The sequence below is a fragment of the Marmota monax genome, unplaced genomic scaffold, assembly GCF_021218885.2.
Source record: "Marmota monax isolate L192 unplaced genomic scaffold, Marmota_monax_Labrador192_F-V1.1 WCK01_AAM20220418_F8-fsc00025, whole genome shotgun sequence".
In the NCBI taxonomy this organism is placed as follows: Eukaryota; Metazoa; Chordata; class Mammalia; order Rodentia; family Sciuridae; genus Marmota; species Marmota monax.
In genome coordinates, this window is record NW_026691950.1 from 12977922 (window position 1) to 12994026 (window position 16105).

A 16105-nucleotide genomic window follows, 5' to 3' on the forward strand; every position below is an offset into this window, starting at 1 on the left:
TAAAAAAAGAAGAAGAAGAAGAAGAAGAAGAAGAAAGAAAGAAATAAAATAAATAAATAATAGCTTAGAAAAGGTCTAAAGGGAAGTTATTATGCTGATGTTCTGCTATTAGCTTGGATCCTTCAATATTTCTGATAATCAAAACAAGAATAGGTTTTATGTGTTCTCCAAAGGCTAGCCAAGTTTTACATAGTGGATACTGGGATATAAAATATTCTATGAACAGAGTAATAAGACTTTGTTATGATTTTTTTTTTTTTTTTGAGACCAGGATCTCACTGTTTTCCCCTTGCTGGTCTCAAACTCTTGGACTCAAGTGATCGTACCACCTCAGTTTCTCAAGTGCTTGGACCACAGAAGCATGCCACCATGCCCAGCTTGGTATGATCCTAATAAGGCAAAACTTCCCCTGTGGAAGGAAAGAAGACATGAGACACAGCAAGAAGATGATGGTCCTCACCTGCATTTACGCATGAACTTCTACAATGTCAGAACTTCACTTACCTCTGTGAAGATGGTCTTTCTTTAAAGGCTACTGGAAGTGAGAAGTTCAGATATGCCTTATTTCCCTTCTTCCAAAGTACTAAGTTTGATATGCATTAATATTGATCTGCCTACTATTTTTGAGAATGTACGTGACATGGCTACTAAATCTTTAAAATGTTTGCATTTTTTAAAGTCTAAAAAAAGTAGCTCAGAACCCCTAACTCCTACCTTATACAAAGATTAGCTCCAGGGGCTGGTGTCAGCAAGATGGTCAGCTAGAAGTTCCTAGCACTTTTCAACTACATTTCATCCAAATTAACTAAAGAAGAGCACTAGAGAGGAGCAAAAAGGAAACAGAAACCCACTGAGAAAGGAAGGAAATACATTGCCTCCAACACCGCATCCACCCATTTGGGATCAGCTCAGAACCAGGAGGACCTTCTCCCTGCAGGGAAACAGTAAGCGAGAGGACCCTAGAAGTCCATGCCATCATCAACACCTACCATCTTTACTAATGGAAACTCCGGGAGCCTCAGAGGCTCTGAGCCTTGCTGGACTCTAAGCACTGAGCTACTTCACAGGGGAGCAGATGCTGTCCTCTTCCTGTGCTGCTATTGTTCTTTACCATCTTAGAACCAGAGCCACTTGTAGAGTGCGCCCTGTTCTAGTGGAGAGTAGCCATTGCATTCCCCCATCCCTGAGGCTCAACCACCACTGCACCATACCCACCCAGTAGCATGTCATCCCCAAGCAAAGCTGCTAATTATTATGCTTTAGGGCCACGCTGCCATATAGCTTTTGTTCTCCACCTATCCCAGTCCCAGCACTGTCCTAGTGCACCATCCCCCTAGGGCCAAGCTGAAGTGGTACCCTGCTACTGGGAACCCCGAGTTTTGAGCTACTGGAGTTGTCACACCCCAGCACCACAGCCAAGGCAGTACTTCATCCCCCAGGACCCCAGGCCTCCTGCACGTTGGAATAGTCACACCCTACCCCTAGCATCGTAGCTGATACAGCGCCCTACCCCTTGGGGATCTCAGGCCTCCTGCACTTAAAAACAGTCTCCCACCCACTACAAATAAGGCTATGGCCACCTCTGGGGGCTCCAAGCCTCTAGAACACAGGAGCAATTGCACCTCTTAGCACCACAGCAGATGCAGCACCATCTCCCTTAAGGGATCCAAATAGCTGTGATTTCTGAGGCTGAGCAGATATGACACCTCCCAACTCAAGAAATCTAAGCCTTGGCCAAGTTTGGTCACCCTGACCTCCAAGACAGCTTGCCAACCTGGAACTGGACTAGCTCTCCACAGTCTGAGCTACTTCTCCAGGCAATGGAGTCATTGCCGAACTGCTCCATGCCACCTAGGACCCAAGTCACAGCATCCCCAACCCACTCTTGGGTTCTTAAGGCTGCTGCACTTCACCTCACAGAGCATGAACCACTGCTGTGTCCCATCATCCCAGAATCGTTACTATATGGTAGTTTATTCCCTAGACCCCCAGGTGCCACTATTCCCTGGTGTTTCTGGGTCCCAATTTTGCAGCTGTGCCTTGGTCCTGGGGAACCAAACCTCTGGAGCACCATGGTTTCCCAGAACCAAGATGGTACCTTGTCCCCAGGGTCAGAACCCCAGTTATACCCAGTCCCTTGGACCTGAGCTGCTGGGGTATGCCTGAGAGCAGGAGATCCCAGCTTAGTGGGAGATGACATCCATGCATGCCTTGGAGAATGACCCTGTGCTTCAAGTCCCAGATGCTGCAGTAGTTTCCTAAGGTCTCGAGCACAGAAACCTTGTTCCACAGTTTGTCACAAAGCGGGACAAGAGAAGAAGAAAGGAACAAAGGAGCTACAAAAAGCCACAAACCAAATTGGAAAAGGGAAGTTAGTGACTCCTTATCTATCAATAATATCCTGAATGTAAATGGTTTTAATTCTTCAATTAAAAGACACAGAATATCTGAATAGATTTTTGGGGGGGGGATGTTGTATGCTATGCTATCTACCACAGATCCAGATAATCTTTAAGGATATTCATAGGCTAACAGTGAAAAGATAGAAGCTATTCCATGCAAATTGTAACCAAAGCAGGGAAGAAACTATGCTTATCTCTGATAAAATAGACTTCAAGGAATCAATTCATCAAGACAACATGATAATTATAAATATATATGTTGCTAATATTGGAGTGTGTGACTATATAAAGTAATCATCAATGGACATGAAAGGAGAAATAGATAGCAACACAACAATAGTAAGGAATTCCAATACCCCACTTTCAACAATGGGTAGATCAACTAAATAGAAAATAAATAAAGAAATCCTAGACTTGAATAGCACTTTTAACCACATAGCCCCAACAGACATATACAGAAATCTGTATATGTCCAACAGGAAAACACTGCACATTTTCCCAGTGCATATGGAACATTCTCCAGGATAGATCATATATTGAGCTAAAAAAACAAATTTAAGAAGATCAAAATAATGTCTAGCATTGGCTCAAACCACAATGCTATGAAATTAGAAATCAACAACAGGAGAAATCTTAGAAAATACATGGAAATTAAACAACATGCTCCTGTAAAACAACATGGTCAAGGAAGACATCAAAAGGGAAATGAAAAAATATATTGAAACAAGTGACAATGACAATACAAAATAAAAAAAATATGGAATACAGCAAAAGCAGTTCTAAGAGGGAAGTTTATAACAATAATGGTCAATATTTAAAAAGAAAAATCCTAAATAAATAAACTAGCTTTATGCCTCAAGGAACTAGGAGAAGGATTACAAATTAAACACCAAATCAGAAGGAAGTAACAAAAATCAGAACATAAATAGAGAATAGAAAAACCATGGAAAGAATCAATAAAAACAAGAGTTGGTCTTTTCAAAAATTAACAAATTGCCGAACACTTAGCTAGTCTATCATAAGAAAAAAATAGAGAAGACTCAAATAAATAAAAAATAAAAGTGGAGAAATTACAGATTTTCTCAGGAAAAAAGTGAAAAAGAATACTTATATAAAATTGAAAATGAAAGCGAAGAAATTATAGATGCCTCACAACTAAAAAGGATTGTAAGAAACTATTATGAATAATTATTTGTCAACAAATTAGATATAAGGAAATGAAATGAAATTCTAGAAAAATACAATCTAACTGATTGATTCAGGAAAAAATAGAATGTATGAGCAGACAAAAAAACAACAAAAAAAGGAGATCGAATAATAAATTAAAAATCTCCCTACAAAGACAGTCCCAGGACCAGATGGCTTCACCAGTAAACTTGAGCAAACATTCAAAGAAAAATTAATGCCAATACTTTTTAAACATTGCAGCTGGAGAGAATAGTTCCAAGTATATTTTATGAGGCCAGTATCATTCTAATAACTAAGCCAGACAAAGACATCAAACAAACAAGCCCCCCCCCAAAAAAAAAAAGGAAGGAAAAGAAAACTACCAGCCAATTGCTCCAACAAACATTGAGGCAAAAATTCTAAATGAAATATTAGCAAGCTAAATCCAACAACACATAAAAAAGATTATATATGATGACAAACTTAGTTTTATCCTTTACATACGAGAATGGTTTAACATACCCAAATCAATCAGTGTGATACACATTAACATAATGAAAGATAAAAACCATACAAACATAGCAATTGACATGGAAAACATATCATAAAGTCCAACATGCTTTCTTAATAAAAACTCTCAAAAACTTCCTTACATACAGAAGGAAGTTCCCCAACATAAGAGATATTTATGAAAAACCCACAAGTAACACTATAATCAACAGGGAAATAATGAAAGTTTTTCCACTAAATTCTAGTATAAGGTAAGCATGCTTACCTACTCTCACCACTTCCATTCAACACAGTAATACTAGCTAGAGCAATAAGACAAGAAAAAGAAATAAAAGACTTGAAATCAGAAAGGAAGAAGGAAAATCATTTGCAAATAACATTATTCTGTATGTAAAACTCCCAAATATTTCACCATCAAGACTATTAAAATTAATAAACAAATTCAATAAAATTTCAGGACACAAAATCAACATAAAAATCAGTAGCATCCTTATACACAAATAACAATCTAACTGAAAAAAATTAAGAGAACAATTCCATTTATGATAGCTTCAAATCAAAAAACTAGAAATAAATCTAACCAAAGATATGAACAGTCTGTACTCTAAAAACTCAAAAATATTGGTGAAAGAAGTTGAAGAAGACACAAACAAGTGGAAATATATATATATATATATATATATATATATATATATATATATCACACTCATGAATCATAAGAATTAATATTTTTAAATGTCCATATTTTCCAAATTAATCTGTAGACTCAATGTAATCCTTATTGAAATCCTAGTGACATTCTTCATATGAATTTTTAAAAATCGAAAATTCATATGGAACCATGAAATACTGAGAAGAAAAAACAAAATTGGAGGATTATACTTTCTGATTTAGAATTACATTACAAAATGGTAGTAATAAAACAGTATAGTTCTAGCATAAAAACAGACACATAGACCAGAGGAATAGAATAGGGAGCCCAGAAATAAATACAAACATATGTGGTTAACTATGGGCACCAATAAGACGCAATGGGGGAAAGACAATCTTCAATAAATGTTGCTAGGAAAACTAGATTTCCATCTGCAAAACAATGAAATTGGTCCCTTTTCTTACATCATGCACAAATGTCAACTCAAAATGAATAAAAGACATAAATATAAGATCAGAAATTATAAAATTCCTAGGAGAGAATATAGGGGGAGAGCGCCTGGATATTGACCATGGCAATAATTTGGGGGTTATTGCAAAGTTAAATGAGATTATTCATGTACCTATGGTAAAGTCAGAATAATATGTCAATTTTATTTGCTTCAGCTAGAATCATGAATCGACTCAGCATGAGAATATCAGTCATATTGCTGATCAAAAGTGCTAACTGATGGTAAGAGGTGATTTTTTTTTATTTTTTTTAGTGGGGAGATAAACTATTAATGAATGACTTTGTAGGGGAATAAACGCCTTTCAAACCACCAAACACAGGGTCATGAAGCTGCAATGATTAGGAGCCAGTGTGCTACTGTAAGACGCCCGCCCTCTACTCTTGGCTCTGAAAGCTGTCACCTCCACCTCATCGTCAGTATCTTCACCCCTGGCACTTCTTCCTATCCTGGAAAGCGTTCTTTGGTAATCTCTACTGTGAATCACAACTGCTTGATAATTTAACACATCTTGACTGATTTGTGCTTACTCAAAAAAGATGTGAATTGAGCTGCTATAAACATTGATGTGGCTGTGTCACTGATTTTAACTCCCTTGGATTATACCTAGGAGTGGTATAACCAGGAATAATGTGGTTTCATTCCTTGCTTTTTGAGGTATCTGCATACTGCTTTCCAGAATGGTTGCACCAATTTTCAGTCCCACCAGCAATGTTTATAGCAGCTCAATTCATAATAGCTAAGCTATAGAACCAACATAGGTGCCCTTCAATGATTAATTGATAAAGAAAATGTGGTATACATACCCACAATGAAATATTACTCAGCCATAAAAAAGAAAAACTTTATGACATTGGCCAGTAAATGGATGAATCTGGAGACTATCATACTAAGTGAAATAAGTTAGTCCCCCCAAACCAAAGGTTGAATATTCTTTCTGATATGTGGATGCTACACACAAGAGGGGGCAGAGAATGGATCTAACGTGACTTTCCTATGTACACGTATGAATGCATCACAGTGAATCTCCACATCATGTACATCCACAAGACTGAGATCCTAAATAAGACATACTTCGTGTTTGTATGAATATGTCAAAATATACTCAACTGTCAGGTATAACTAAAGAGAAGATATAAAATTTTTAAAAAAGAAGATATATAGTTCATAGTATGCATGTTATTCATAGAGTAAACCTCATGTCTGTTTATACACTTTCAGGAAAAATATTTAAAATGATTATATGAGAAAAATTAATTTCAATCATGTTTACTTATATTACTCTCTCCAGGTTTTAAGTTCAGAGCTTTCTGTACTCAGATAAAAAGTTCAGCTCCTAGCAACAAGAATTCCATGGCTATGCTATTTACTAATGTTGGATTCCCCCTGGTAAAAAATAGTGTAGGTATATTCAAGGAAATGTCAGATGCACAAAAAAAAATCCCACTTTTAGAAATGTCTGATGCCAAAAATAATGATTAATACTTTAATATTGCACTTTATTCTTTAGGATACTCTGAAATGTTTTATATCTTAAAATGTTTAAAAATCAATACAGCTTTTTACTTTATAGCTAGTTCATAAAACATGACATTCTTTAGAGGCTAAAAAACAACAAACACAATTCTGATTTGCCTAAGCATACTAAAATTTTAATAGAGAATTAGGTTCACCTAATTTCTTAGGGACAAAAATTCACATCCACATAATGGATCACTGAAGTTCATTCAAAGATTAGTAAGTTAAAGCTATGGAAAACATTTTAATAGGCTTTAAAGAAATTGATTTATATTCACAATTATTTATGTCAAATACATACCTCAAATAAATAGAACACAAAGTAGAAACTTGTGGACTAAAATTTCTTTAATCACTGTATAAAAGTAATGAAAGAAAATAATTGCTTCACTAGACCAAAAGAAAATATTAATATCTCAACCACCTTTATTTAATCTCAATTTGATTTCTAAACTTCTAAAAGTTAGGCAAGGATTAGGATGGTAGAAATCTAAGTAAAATTATTTGGCATGATTTTTTATAGTGTTAACGTGTTATTTGTTGAAACTGATAGGTCAGGGGCCGCCCTGAACAGGAGTTATGCACACATCTTTAAGTCCTGAGCCAGAAGGTACTGGACTGGAATCGACCCACTGTAATGCACGTGGTCTTGCCTCTGCTCAGGTAAGAAAGGCACAGCTCTGGGAGTGGGTGTCACTTGATGGGGCTGAGTTACACCCACCTGTTTGTTGTAACCCTACCCTTTGCCCTTTTTGGATAGAATGTTCTATGGATTCGCTCCCCCCAATAATAAAGGTCAAGCCTCAGGATGTGCTCCCCCTCTCTGTCGCCTGCCTGCAGTGTTTTTCTCTTGCCCCTCTTGTGGGAGCCTCTGACTGGAGGCGGGAAGCCGTCTAGACGCCCATAAAAAGGTATTTTCCATGTCTGCGTGGTCATTTCCTGTCACCCCAAATTCACCCAAGTGACCTTGGTTCAGTAGCCCGAGCTGGACGGGGGCTATGCTGATAGAAGAAATGCATAATTGATTAACATGTATAGGGAAAATTTATTATTATTATTATTATTATTATTATTTTACCTCTCTGAGATTTTCTTGGCTCCTTTGCTTAGGCTGAGTGAACAACAATGTCTTCAGCTTTTCAAATTTTTTGCTCTGTAAAATAAAGTGTATTTACATTGAATGTATGCTACTTGTTCCCATGGACACAATTTCTTCTAAAAACTTGTGAAGGATTTATAGTCTGGGGAACATGAAGTGGTATGTTTATGTAATATTGACTTTAAACTCTGCACATAAACTTTGTTGAAATATCTTGAAGAAAAAGATTTACTTAAAGCAGTTGAAGTAGCAAGTAATGGAATTTATTGACTGTTAAGTGTAGACATGTTTGATTATAACTAAGACAACAAAACCTTTATAATAAGCTGAGGATGTTTGCACAATAAAATGCTATTTTGTGAGTTATGATCATGAGTCGCTGTGTGGATTTAAATTAATCTCAGGCTCACCAGAAGACTTTGAGTACCATTAAAAGAGGGTCAACAGTATTTACAGTCCCCTCCTTATCTGTGAAAGATATGCTCAACCACCCCCTGTGAATGTCTGAAAAGACCAACAGTACCAAACCCCAAATATACTATTTTTCTATACCTACACATCTATGATAACATTTAATTTTAAAGTATGCATAGTAAGGGATTAATGATAACTAATAATAAAATAATATAACAATATGCTGTAATAAAAGTTATATGAATGTGGTCTCATATACTCAAGAAATACAACAGAGATCCTTAAGGAACTTTGCTTCACTCTGATACCTGCCTACATTGGAAACTATACCATACAAGCAAATTAACACTTGTGCCAAGCTGGGACTGTTTTAATGGATCTAGTAAATGTTATTCACACAGGGCCATGAAAAACAAACTTTTACCCTGACAAACCCTACATAATCTACTCTTAATAAGTGCCTGCAACCAGAAGAAAACTGTTATTGATATGACTAATAATAATAATTGAATTGTACCAAATAAAATGAGAATGAATTGTTTGTATTTGATATCCATATACTTACTAACTATATATACACAGTATTAAAAAAGGAAGCATAATCAATGAATTTTTTGAATTGACTTTTAACTTGATAGAATAAGCTAATTTTCTAATTTTAATAAACTTTTAATCATTATTAAACATAATAAACTAATTTCCAGAATTAAGTTTTAATTTGATAGAATGATATGAATAGTAATCTCAAATTATGTTTAGTATTGAATATGCTAAAATTTCAAACTGTTCTACCAAACATATATCACCATAAAAATTTTGAATACATTCATATCCACAGAAAGAAAGGAATCATATATCCAAAATGTTAAGATTGATCGTCTGTCCTCTTGGGATGAAATTCTTTAATCTTTTTCATTTTCTTCTTTATGACTTTTCTATAAATTCCAAATTTCTTTCATGAAACCTGAATTACTTTTATTTTACTTCAAATTTTTAAAAATAACTATAAAATGTTATAGTAAAGATAATATAATACTTTTACATATCAAAATAAAAACAGTTGAAATGTACATTGCTTTCTTTTTAAAAAGTTATAAACAATTGAAAGAACATTTTTGAATATACAAATGTGTGCACTTATCTAATCATACTCATGAGGTGAATTTCTAAAATTGCCAAGAAAAATACAACAGAGGTGAGACAACACATGATCCTTAAGCCAAGGAATGTGGCGTGCACATTCTGGACAATATTATGTATTGTCAAATTGACCTCCAGATCCCTGTAAGAATTTACATGCCCACAAGAGGAGGAAAGTGTTCATTTCTCCATGTCTTGGAAACAATGAACATTGTTATCCTTTAACCTTTACCATAGGTGATATCTTATAATTATTCATCACATTTATAATCAAAAAATAATAATTTTAAAATGAATTAAGATTTTGCTATTCTAAAAACTATGGTTATTAATTAGGATGCAAACAAAAAATACTAACCAAATTATATTTAGAAAAATCACTCATGGTAAACAAAAATGGTTCATTAGTTGAATGATTCTTCATATTCAAGTAAAATAGTGCCCACTCTTCTGCTCGACTCTTCTCAACATATCTGCAGAAAATAAAAAGGAAAATTATGTAGAAAAAAATAGGTCCCTACTTGATGGAGAAAATATGCACAATAACAAGCTAATATGGAAATATGTCAACTAGAGTAGAACATATACAGATTAATGTATAAGTCAGGATGTGAAGTGAAATTCTATGGCATATATTCAAAAAATAAGGTGAAATTGACAACTTAATATCAAGGTGGTTCCCTTAGTCCATTTTCTGGTACTACAACAAAATATCAGAGACCAAGTAGTTTATAAAGAAAAGAGTTTGTTTAGCTCACAGTTCTGGGGGTTCAAGATCATGGCATTAGCATCTTCTCAGTTCTGCTGAGCACCTCATGGCAGATGGCATCACACTGGTAAGAACGCATGTGAGTGGTGAGCATGTGGAAGAGGGACTTGGGGGAATTGCTGGATCCACTCATAAGAAACCATTTTTTCATGGGCACTAACACAGTCCCATTGAAACCTGACCCATTCCACAGTCCAGACTGCATTAATCTCGTCAGGAGAGTGATGCCTTCAAGTTCCTCCTCTCTTCTAGTTATTCATAAAATATATAATAAGTTATTGTGACTGTAGTTTCTCCACTATTCTGTAGAATGCTAGAACTTATCTATCTGTGTTTGGATACCCATTATCTAACCTCCCACTAACCCCTCTCCCCTCCACCATTCCCAGCCCCTAGCAATCACTATCTATACATTCTGACAAACATTTTTTTTTATTTTCTATCCCATGTGAAATGGACCAGGCAGATGTTGTCTTTCTGAATCTGGCTTATTTCACTTAACATGTAGTCCAGTTCCATCCATTTTACAGCAAGTGATAGGATATCATTCTTTTATATGTTTATACATATACATGTATTTACACATATATGTATCTATACTCCACATTTTTTGTCCATTCTTTTGTTGATAGATAGCTAATACCTTAGCTATTGTGAGTAATGCAGCAATAAACATGAGTGTGGGGGTGTCTCTCTGATATGCTGATAATCACTTCCTTTGGTTATAATACCCAGAAGCAGGATATATGTAGATCTATGTAGATCTATTTTTAGTTTCTTGAGGAACTTCCATACTGGTCTCCACGGTGGTTGCACTAATTTACATTCCTGCCAGTGATGTATAGTGATGTGTGAGAGTTCTCTTTTTGCCACATCCTTGCCAGAGTTGGCTTTTTTTTTTTTTTTTTTTTGTCTCTGTGTTAATAGCCATTCTAACTGGAACAAAAGGATATGTGATTATGGTTTTGATTTACATTTCTATGATGTAGTGAAGTTGAGCATTTTTTCATAAATTTGCTGGTCATTGAAATTTCTTGACAAGTGTCTGTTCATATCCTTTGCCTGTTTTTAATTGGATTATTTGTTTTTGTTACAAAGTGCCTTATATATTTTGCCTATTAATCCTTTATCAGATGAATAATTTGCAAAAATTTTTTCCCATTCTATAAAAAAAAGTTTCAGGAGATAGAAAAGTTAACTACCCTAATTTGATTGTTACACGCTGTATACATGTATTGAATTATCATGTGTTATCCCACTTGTTTCTCTCCACCACCCCACTTATACACACCTGTTTGGGGTTTTTGCTTGTTAGAGATTTTCGTTGTTATCCTTTTGTTGGTTTTTGTAGCACTAGGGATTGAACCAAGTGGTGGTCTACCATTGAGTTACAACCCTTTATTTTTTATTTTGAGGCAAGGTTTTGCTAAGTTGCCCAAGTTGGCCTCCAACTTTGCTGCATTCTCCTGTCTCCACCTCCCAAGTAGCTGAGATTATAAGCAAAAACTACGGCACCAGAACCTCTTCCCCTTTTTAATGTGAATACAAGAAAATTCAAAATTACAAATGTAATTCACATTTGTGATTTACATTGTATTTGTATTGGACAACAACTATCTAAACCAGTAAGGTCAAGGGCTGGATTATGAAGTTATCAGAGTGAATGTTGTGCCCTAAGAATCCTCCAGAAAGGAGCCATAAAGTGAAAATTTAAAGGGAGCTAGGAAAATACTGTGAATTGGGCTTGGCTTGGATCCAAACTATAGCAGATGCTGTCTCAAAGTCAGCTTTTTTTCATTTCCATGAAGACCTCTATAGGTAAATTCTTCATCCAGTTCATGTCAGGAAAAACAAACATCAAACAAAAATAAAACCCTCTGCCACCCATGCTGTCTGTCCGACTCCCACCACTAACCCAGAGCTCTCCTGGGTCAGCAAACATTCCCAGGGTTACTCCCTACACTTGGAGCAACACTTACAATCCAAGTCCCAGGGGGCCAGTTTCCTGACTCTTGCACGCTCCAGAGGCAAATGTGATAAACCTGGGACATCCTCAGGTCTCTTTGTTTGGGGGCCAAATTAACACCTCTGATTCACTTAGAGAAGGTGAGATGGGTCACTGGCGACTAAACACGGTTCCCCAGAGAAGAAAGGCAAAGATTTTCCCCTTAGGGATTACCAGCAAATTAACGGAGGGGCCGACGGGGCTGCTTTGGCCGGCTGCCTTCTGTTCTGCCCAAGGAGCCCAGTGGAGGCTGCCTCGGAATCAGGGCAGGAGGGAAGGGGCGGCCCTGGCCGCGGCAGGCCAGCACCTGGGCGACAGTTACCTTTTCATATACAGGGCTAGTCCGCAGACGTGCGCCAGGATCCCCGCGGCCCGTCGCAGCCTTTCCCTAGCCCCAGAACCAAGCGTCCCCAAAGAGCCCCCCGGGGTGAAAGCCATAGCCATCTGTGCACTTCTGACTCTTGGTCCCCAGAGACGCCCAGAGCTGGGCGCCCTCCTGGGAGGTGGCCGGAGGGCGGAGTCTGGGGAGGACACTCCTCTGACTCAAAGGACACTCCTTTGACTCAAAGATCCCCTGGCTCCTCCAAGTGGGCACCCAGGTAGTGAACCAGGTCTGGGGCAACGGGACGCGGGGCGAGAGCCGTGGAGTTGGAGCAGAAACAGTCAATGCGTTCGTGGAAGTGGGGAATTTGAACTTTAATTAATTGATTTATTTATTTATTTATTTATGTGAAACTAAAAAGGATAAGCTGAAGAGGTAGAATAGAGCATTTGCATTCGTTTTTAAAATAATGCCTGATTTTAAAATAAATGTAGCTGGGCGAGACAAATCATCGGGTAGGCATCAGAGAGGTCCTTCGGAGACAAGTTTGAGAAGTGCTGTTAGGCAAAAGATGCTTTTTTCTAAATACAAAGTCCTGAGGCTTCACCCTAAGTTCCCTCTTGGTCTGGATCCAGGAAACGCCCTTGGTCTGCAAACTGCTTGAAGTCATTCACCGGGAAAGGTGGGAGGCAAGACAGAGGACCCCCGTCCCCACTCTTTACCAAGAAAGAGTGTAACCTGCATCTGGACCCTTAGGGAGAAAAATGAGGGGACTGAAGCATTCAGAAGCCATAAGCATAATTTTAGGGAACTGTGCCGTGAAAGCCAAGGTCTCTACTTTTATAAACCACGCTGTGGACACTAATAGCGCAAAGGACCCTAGAAATTCCTTTATTAGATAGAGTCATAAGTCACGGCTGTTTTCACAGATAGCTTAACATTAACAAAATCACCTCGTTAGCCTTAAGTTTCCTGGGAAATGAAGTTAAATATTTTAGCCCTTTATAAGAATGTACGTTGTCACCAAAAAAACAGCCACTGTAATGAATTGATCATCAAGGAATTTGATGTCTTCTACAATTTTCACCTTTCATTTCATTAGAAAGGCCTCAGAATGGAGTCACACTAAGAGTATATGGAAATTCACTTGGTTTTGTAAGGAAATTCATCTAAGACAGTCAATCTATGAAAGCCACTATTGCTTGTATAAATCAACTTTATTTTTTAAACAATCATGATTTTTAACTGGGGAAGAATACAAGGATGCCCACCTGTCTTAAGACTTAAGGAATTCTAATAGTAATCATGAATATAAGACCTTTCCACTTCTAAACATACACTGATTTTTCTTGTGCAAAATCAGCTCTAATCAATCAGTTCCCCACCCCACAAGATTTGGTGAAAGACTTGTTTTCTGAGGTGGTTCCCTGGTTGAGTGAATGGAACCACCTGTCCACTTGTCCAAGACAGAGATCTGAGAATTACTCTTGACTCCTCCCCCTCTGCCCTCCATCTCTCTGCAACTGCAAGAATGACATGTATAAAATGCAAACCTGTACACATACCACTCCCTTGCAAGAAACCTTTAAAAGGTTCCCCATTAGTTTGAGGATAATCCTAATTTCTTCATTGAATTCTAAAGGCTTTGGGGCAGAGGGTTTGGCTCAGTGGTAGAGCCCTTGACTGGCCTGTACCAGGCCCTGGGTTCAATCCCCAGAACCACAAAAATTTTGTTAAAATAAACTAAAAAAAGAGGAAGGTAGATTTCAAAGATTCTTTTATGCTTTACCCCCTACCCCCTCCACTTGCTTTTCTAGTCTTATCTCTTCTTACTCTCCTTATCTCTCCACCACCCACCATCCCTCCTTCCCAATGGCACTCTTTGGGAAATTACTCCAATTTCCCCAAGGCACAGGAATGTCTCTTTGATCACTCAACCTGCTGTGCATCTTAGACTCCCCACAGTTTGATAATGCGGCACTGTAACCCTTTGGTACCCCCTAGCACATAATACAGTAATTACTTATTTCCCTTTATTTTAGATGACCTGGGCCCAAAAGGAAGCTGAATATGAAAAGAACCTGAGCTTTCAAGTAAGAAAAATTTGGGTGCCAAACCTGGTGACCCGCACTTACTAGCTGTGCACACTTCAGCGAGTTTCTTAACCCCTCTGCATCTCAGTTTGATTCTGTAAAGAAAGAAAATCATAACAAAATTTTAAATATTTTGCATACAGTCAGGTACTTGGTAGATGCTGAGGAGCTTGTTATAAATGGTAACAATTCTGCCTCAAATCTCCGTCCTGATTGGTCTCTTCTCAGGAGAGTAGACAGTTCTTATGACTCTAAGTAGAGATAGTTGAAGAAAACCAAGATTATCCCAACCCCAGAAAGATCCTTAATAACTTAATAACTTTCTAATTCTTAAAAAGGTTATTAGGTCTCTTTGATGCCTCATTTTTTTTATATCTGAACCTGCTTCATGTAATTAGTATAATCCAAGGATAAATATGAAAGTATTTTGAATGAAAATACCATCTTGAAAAGATATATTCTTTCACTTATTGTTTGCTGAAAGAAATGTGATTTTAAAACATTAAAAATTTGAAACTAGCTGGAGGCTAAGAGATAATAAATAATTTAAAACAGCAAACCCTCATTTTTAGCCAAGACTCTTAACATTTTCTTTTCGGCATCCCTTTTACCAGAAAAGATAAGCTATAGAAAAAGTTGTTAGGAATTTCACCCTACTTTCTGACCCTGTCCAATATGATAGCTATGTAACTAAGCAAATGAATAGCTAGTATAAAACAGGCCCTAGTAAAAGTCAGGAAAAATCTATATCTTGTTATCTTTTTTTTCTTAATTTTTTTTTAGTTGTTGATAGTCCTTTATTTATTTTACATGGTGATGAGAATTGAACCCAGTGCCTCACACATGCCAGGCAAGTGCACTACCACTGAGCCCCAGCCCCAGCCCTATCTTGTTATCTTGTACAACACAGCCTGGCATGATTGAGATTAGGTGTGTTTTTGGTTTTTGTTTTTATCCTCACAATTCTACATCCACATTTTAGACTGAGACTCAAAACCAGAAAACATAGTATTCTGGGTAAAAGGAGAAGACTGAGCACATATTTACTTTCATTACCTTCAAATTTCACAAAAATGAAAGTAAAAAAGATTGTTGTAAAACACACAAGATAAAAAGAATGAAAGAGTACATTTTGCTTTGCAACGAAATTATGTAAGTTGGAAAATGGTAAATGAGAGGAAATTGACTTACATGATTTTTTGTTTGCTATTTTTAATTAACAAATAACTTTATATATGGGTATGGTGTGATGTTTTTGTGCATGGATATGTTGTGGAATGATCAAATCAGGTTAATTAACATATTCATCACCTCAAATATTTATCATTTCCTTGGGTAAGATGTTTAAAATCATATCTCTTAGCTATTTGGAAATATACATTAAAATTATCTACTGTCGCCATGCTGTGAATAGGTCACAAAAACTGAAATTTTGTAGTCTTTGACCAGATAACTGATTTAAACCTCAATCTTAAACCAGTACAGGGAAAGCTCAGAAGCAGCCTA

At 36.9% G+C, this 16105-nt stretch overlaps 1 protein-coding gene across 1 annotated transcript in view; it reads right to left on the bottom strand.

Annotated features, from left to right (window-relative positions):
• LOC124107196 (cyclic nucleotide-binding domain-containing protein 2-like) overlaps window positions 1-12650 on the bottom strand; it is a 92881-nt gene extending 80231 nt beyond the window's left edge. Inside the window, exons 1-3 of the mRNA XM_046465140.2 lie at window positions 12507-12650; window positions 9769-9883; window positions 7836-7910 (exon numbers count right to left, since the gene is read on the bottom strand). Coding sequence (XP_046321096.1) covers window positions 7836-7910; window positions 9769-9883; window positions 12507-12628 — 312 coding nt within the window. The 5' untranslated portion in view covers window positions 12629-12650. The remainder of the gene's footprint in view (window positions 1-7835; window positions 7911-9768; window positions 9884-12506) is intronic.
• Between the last annotated feature and the right edge of the window lie 3455 nt (window positions 12651-16105).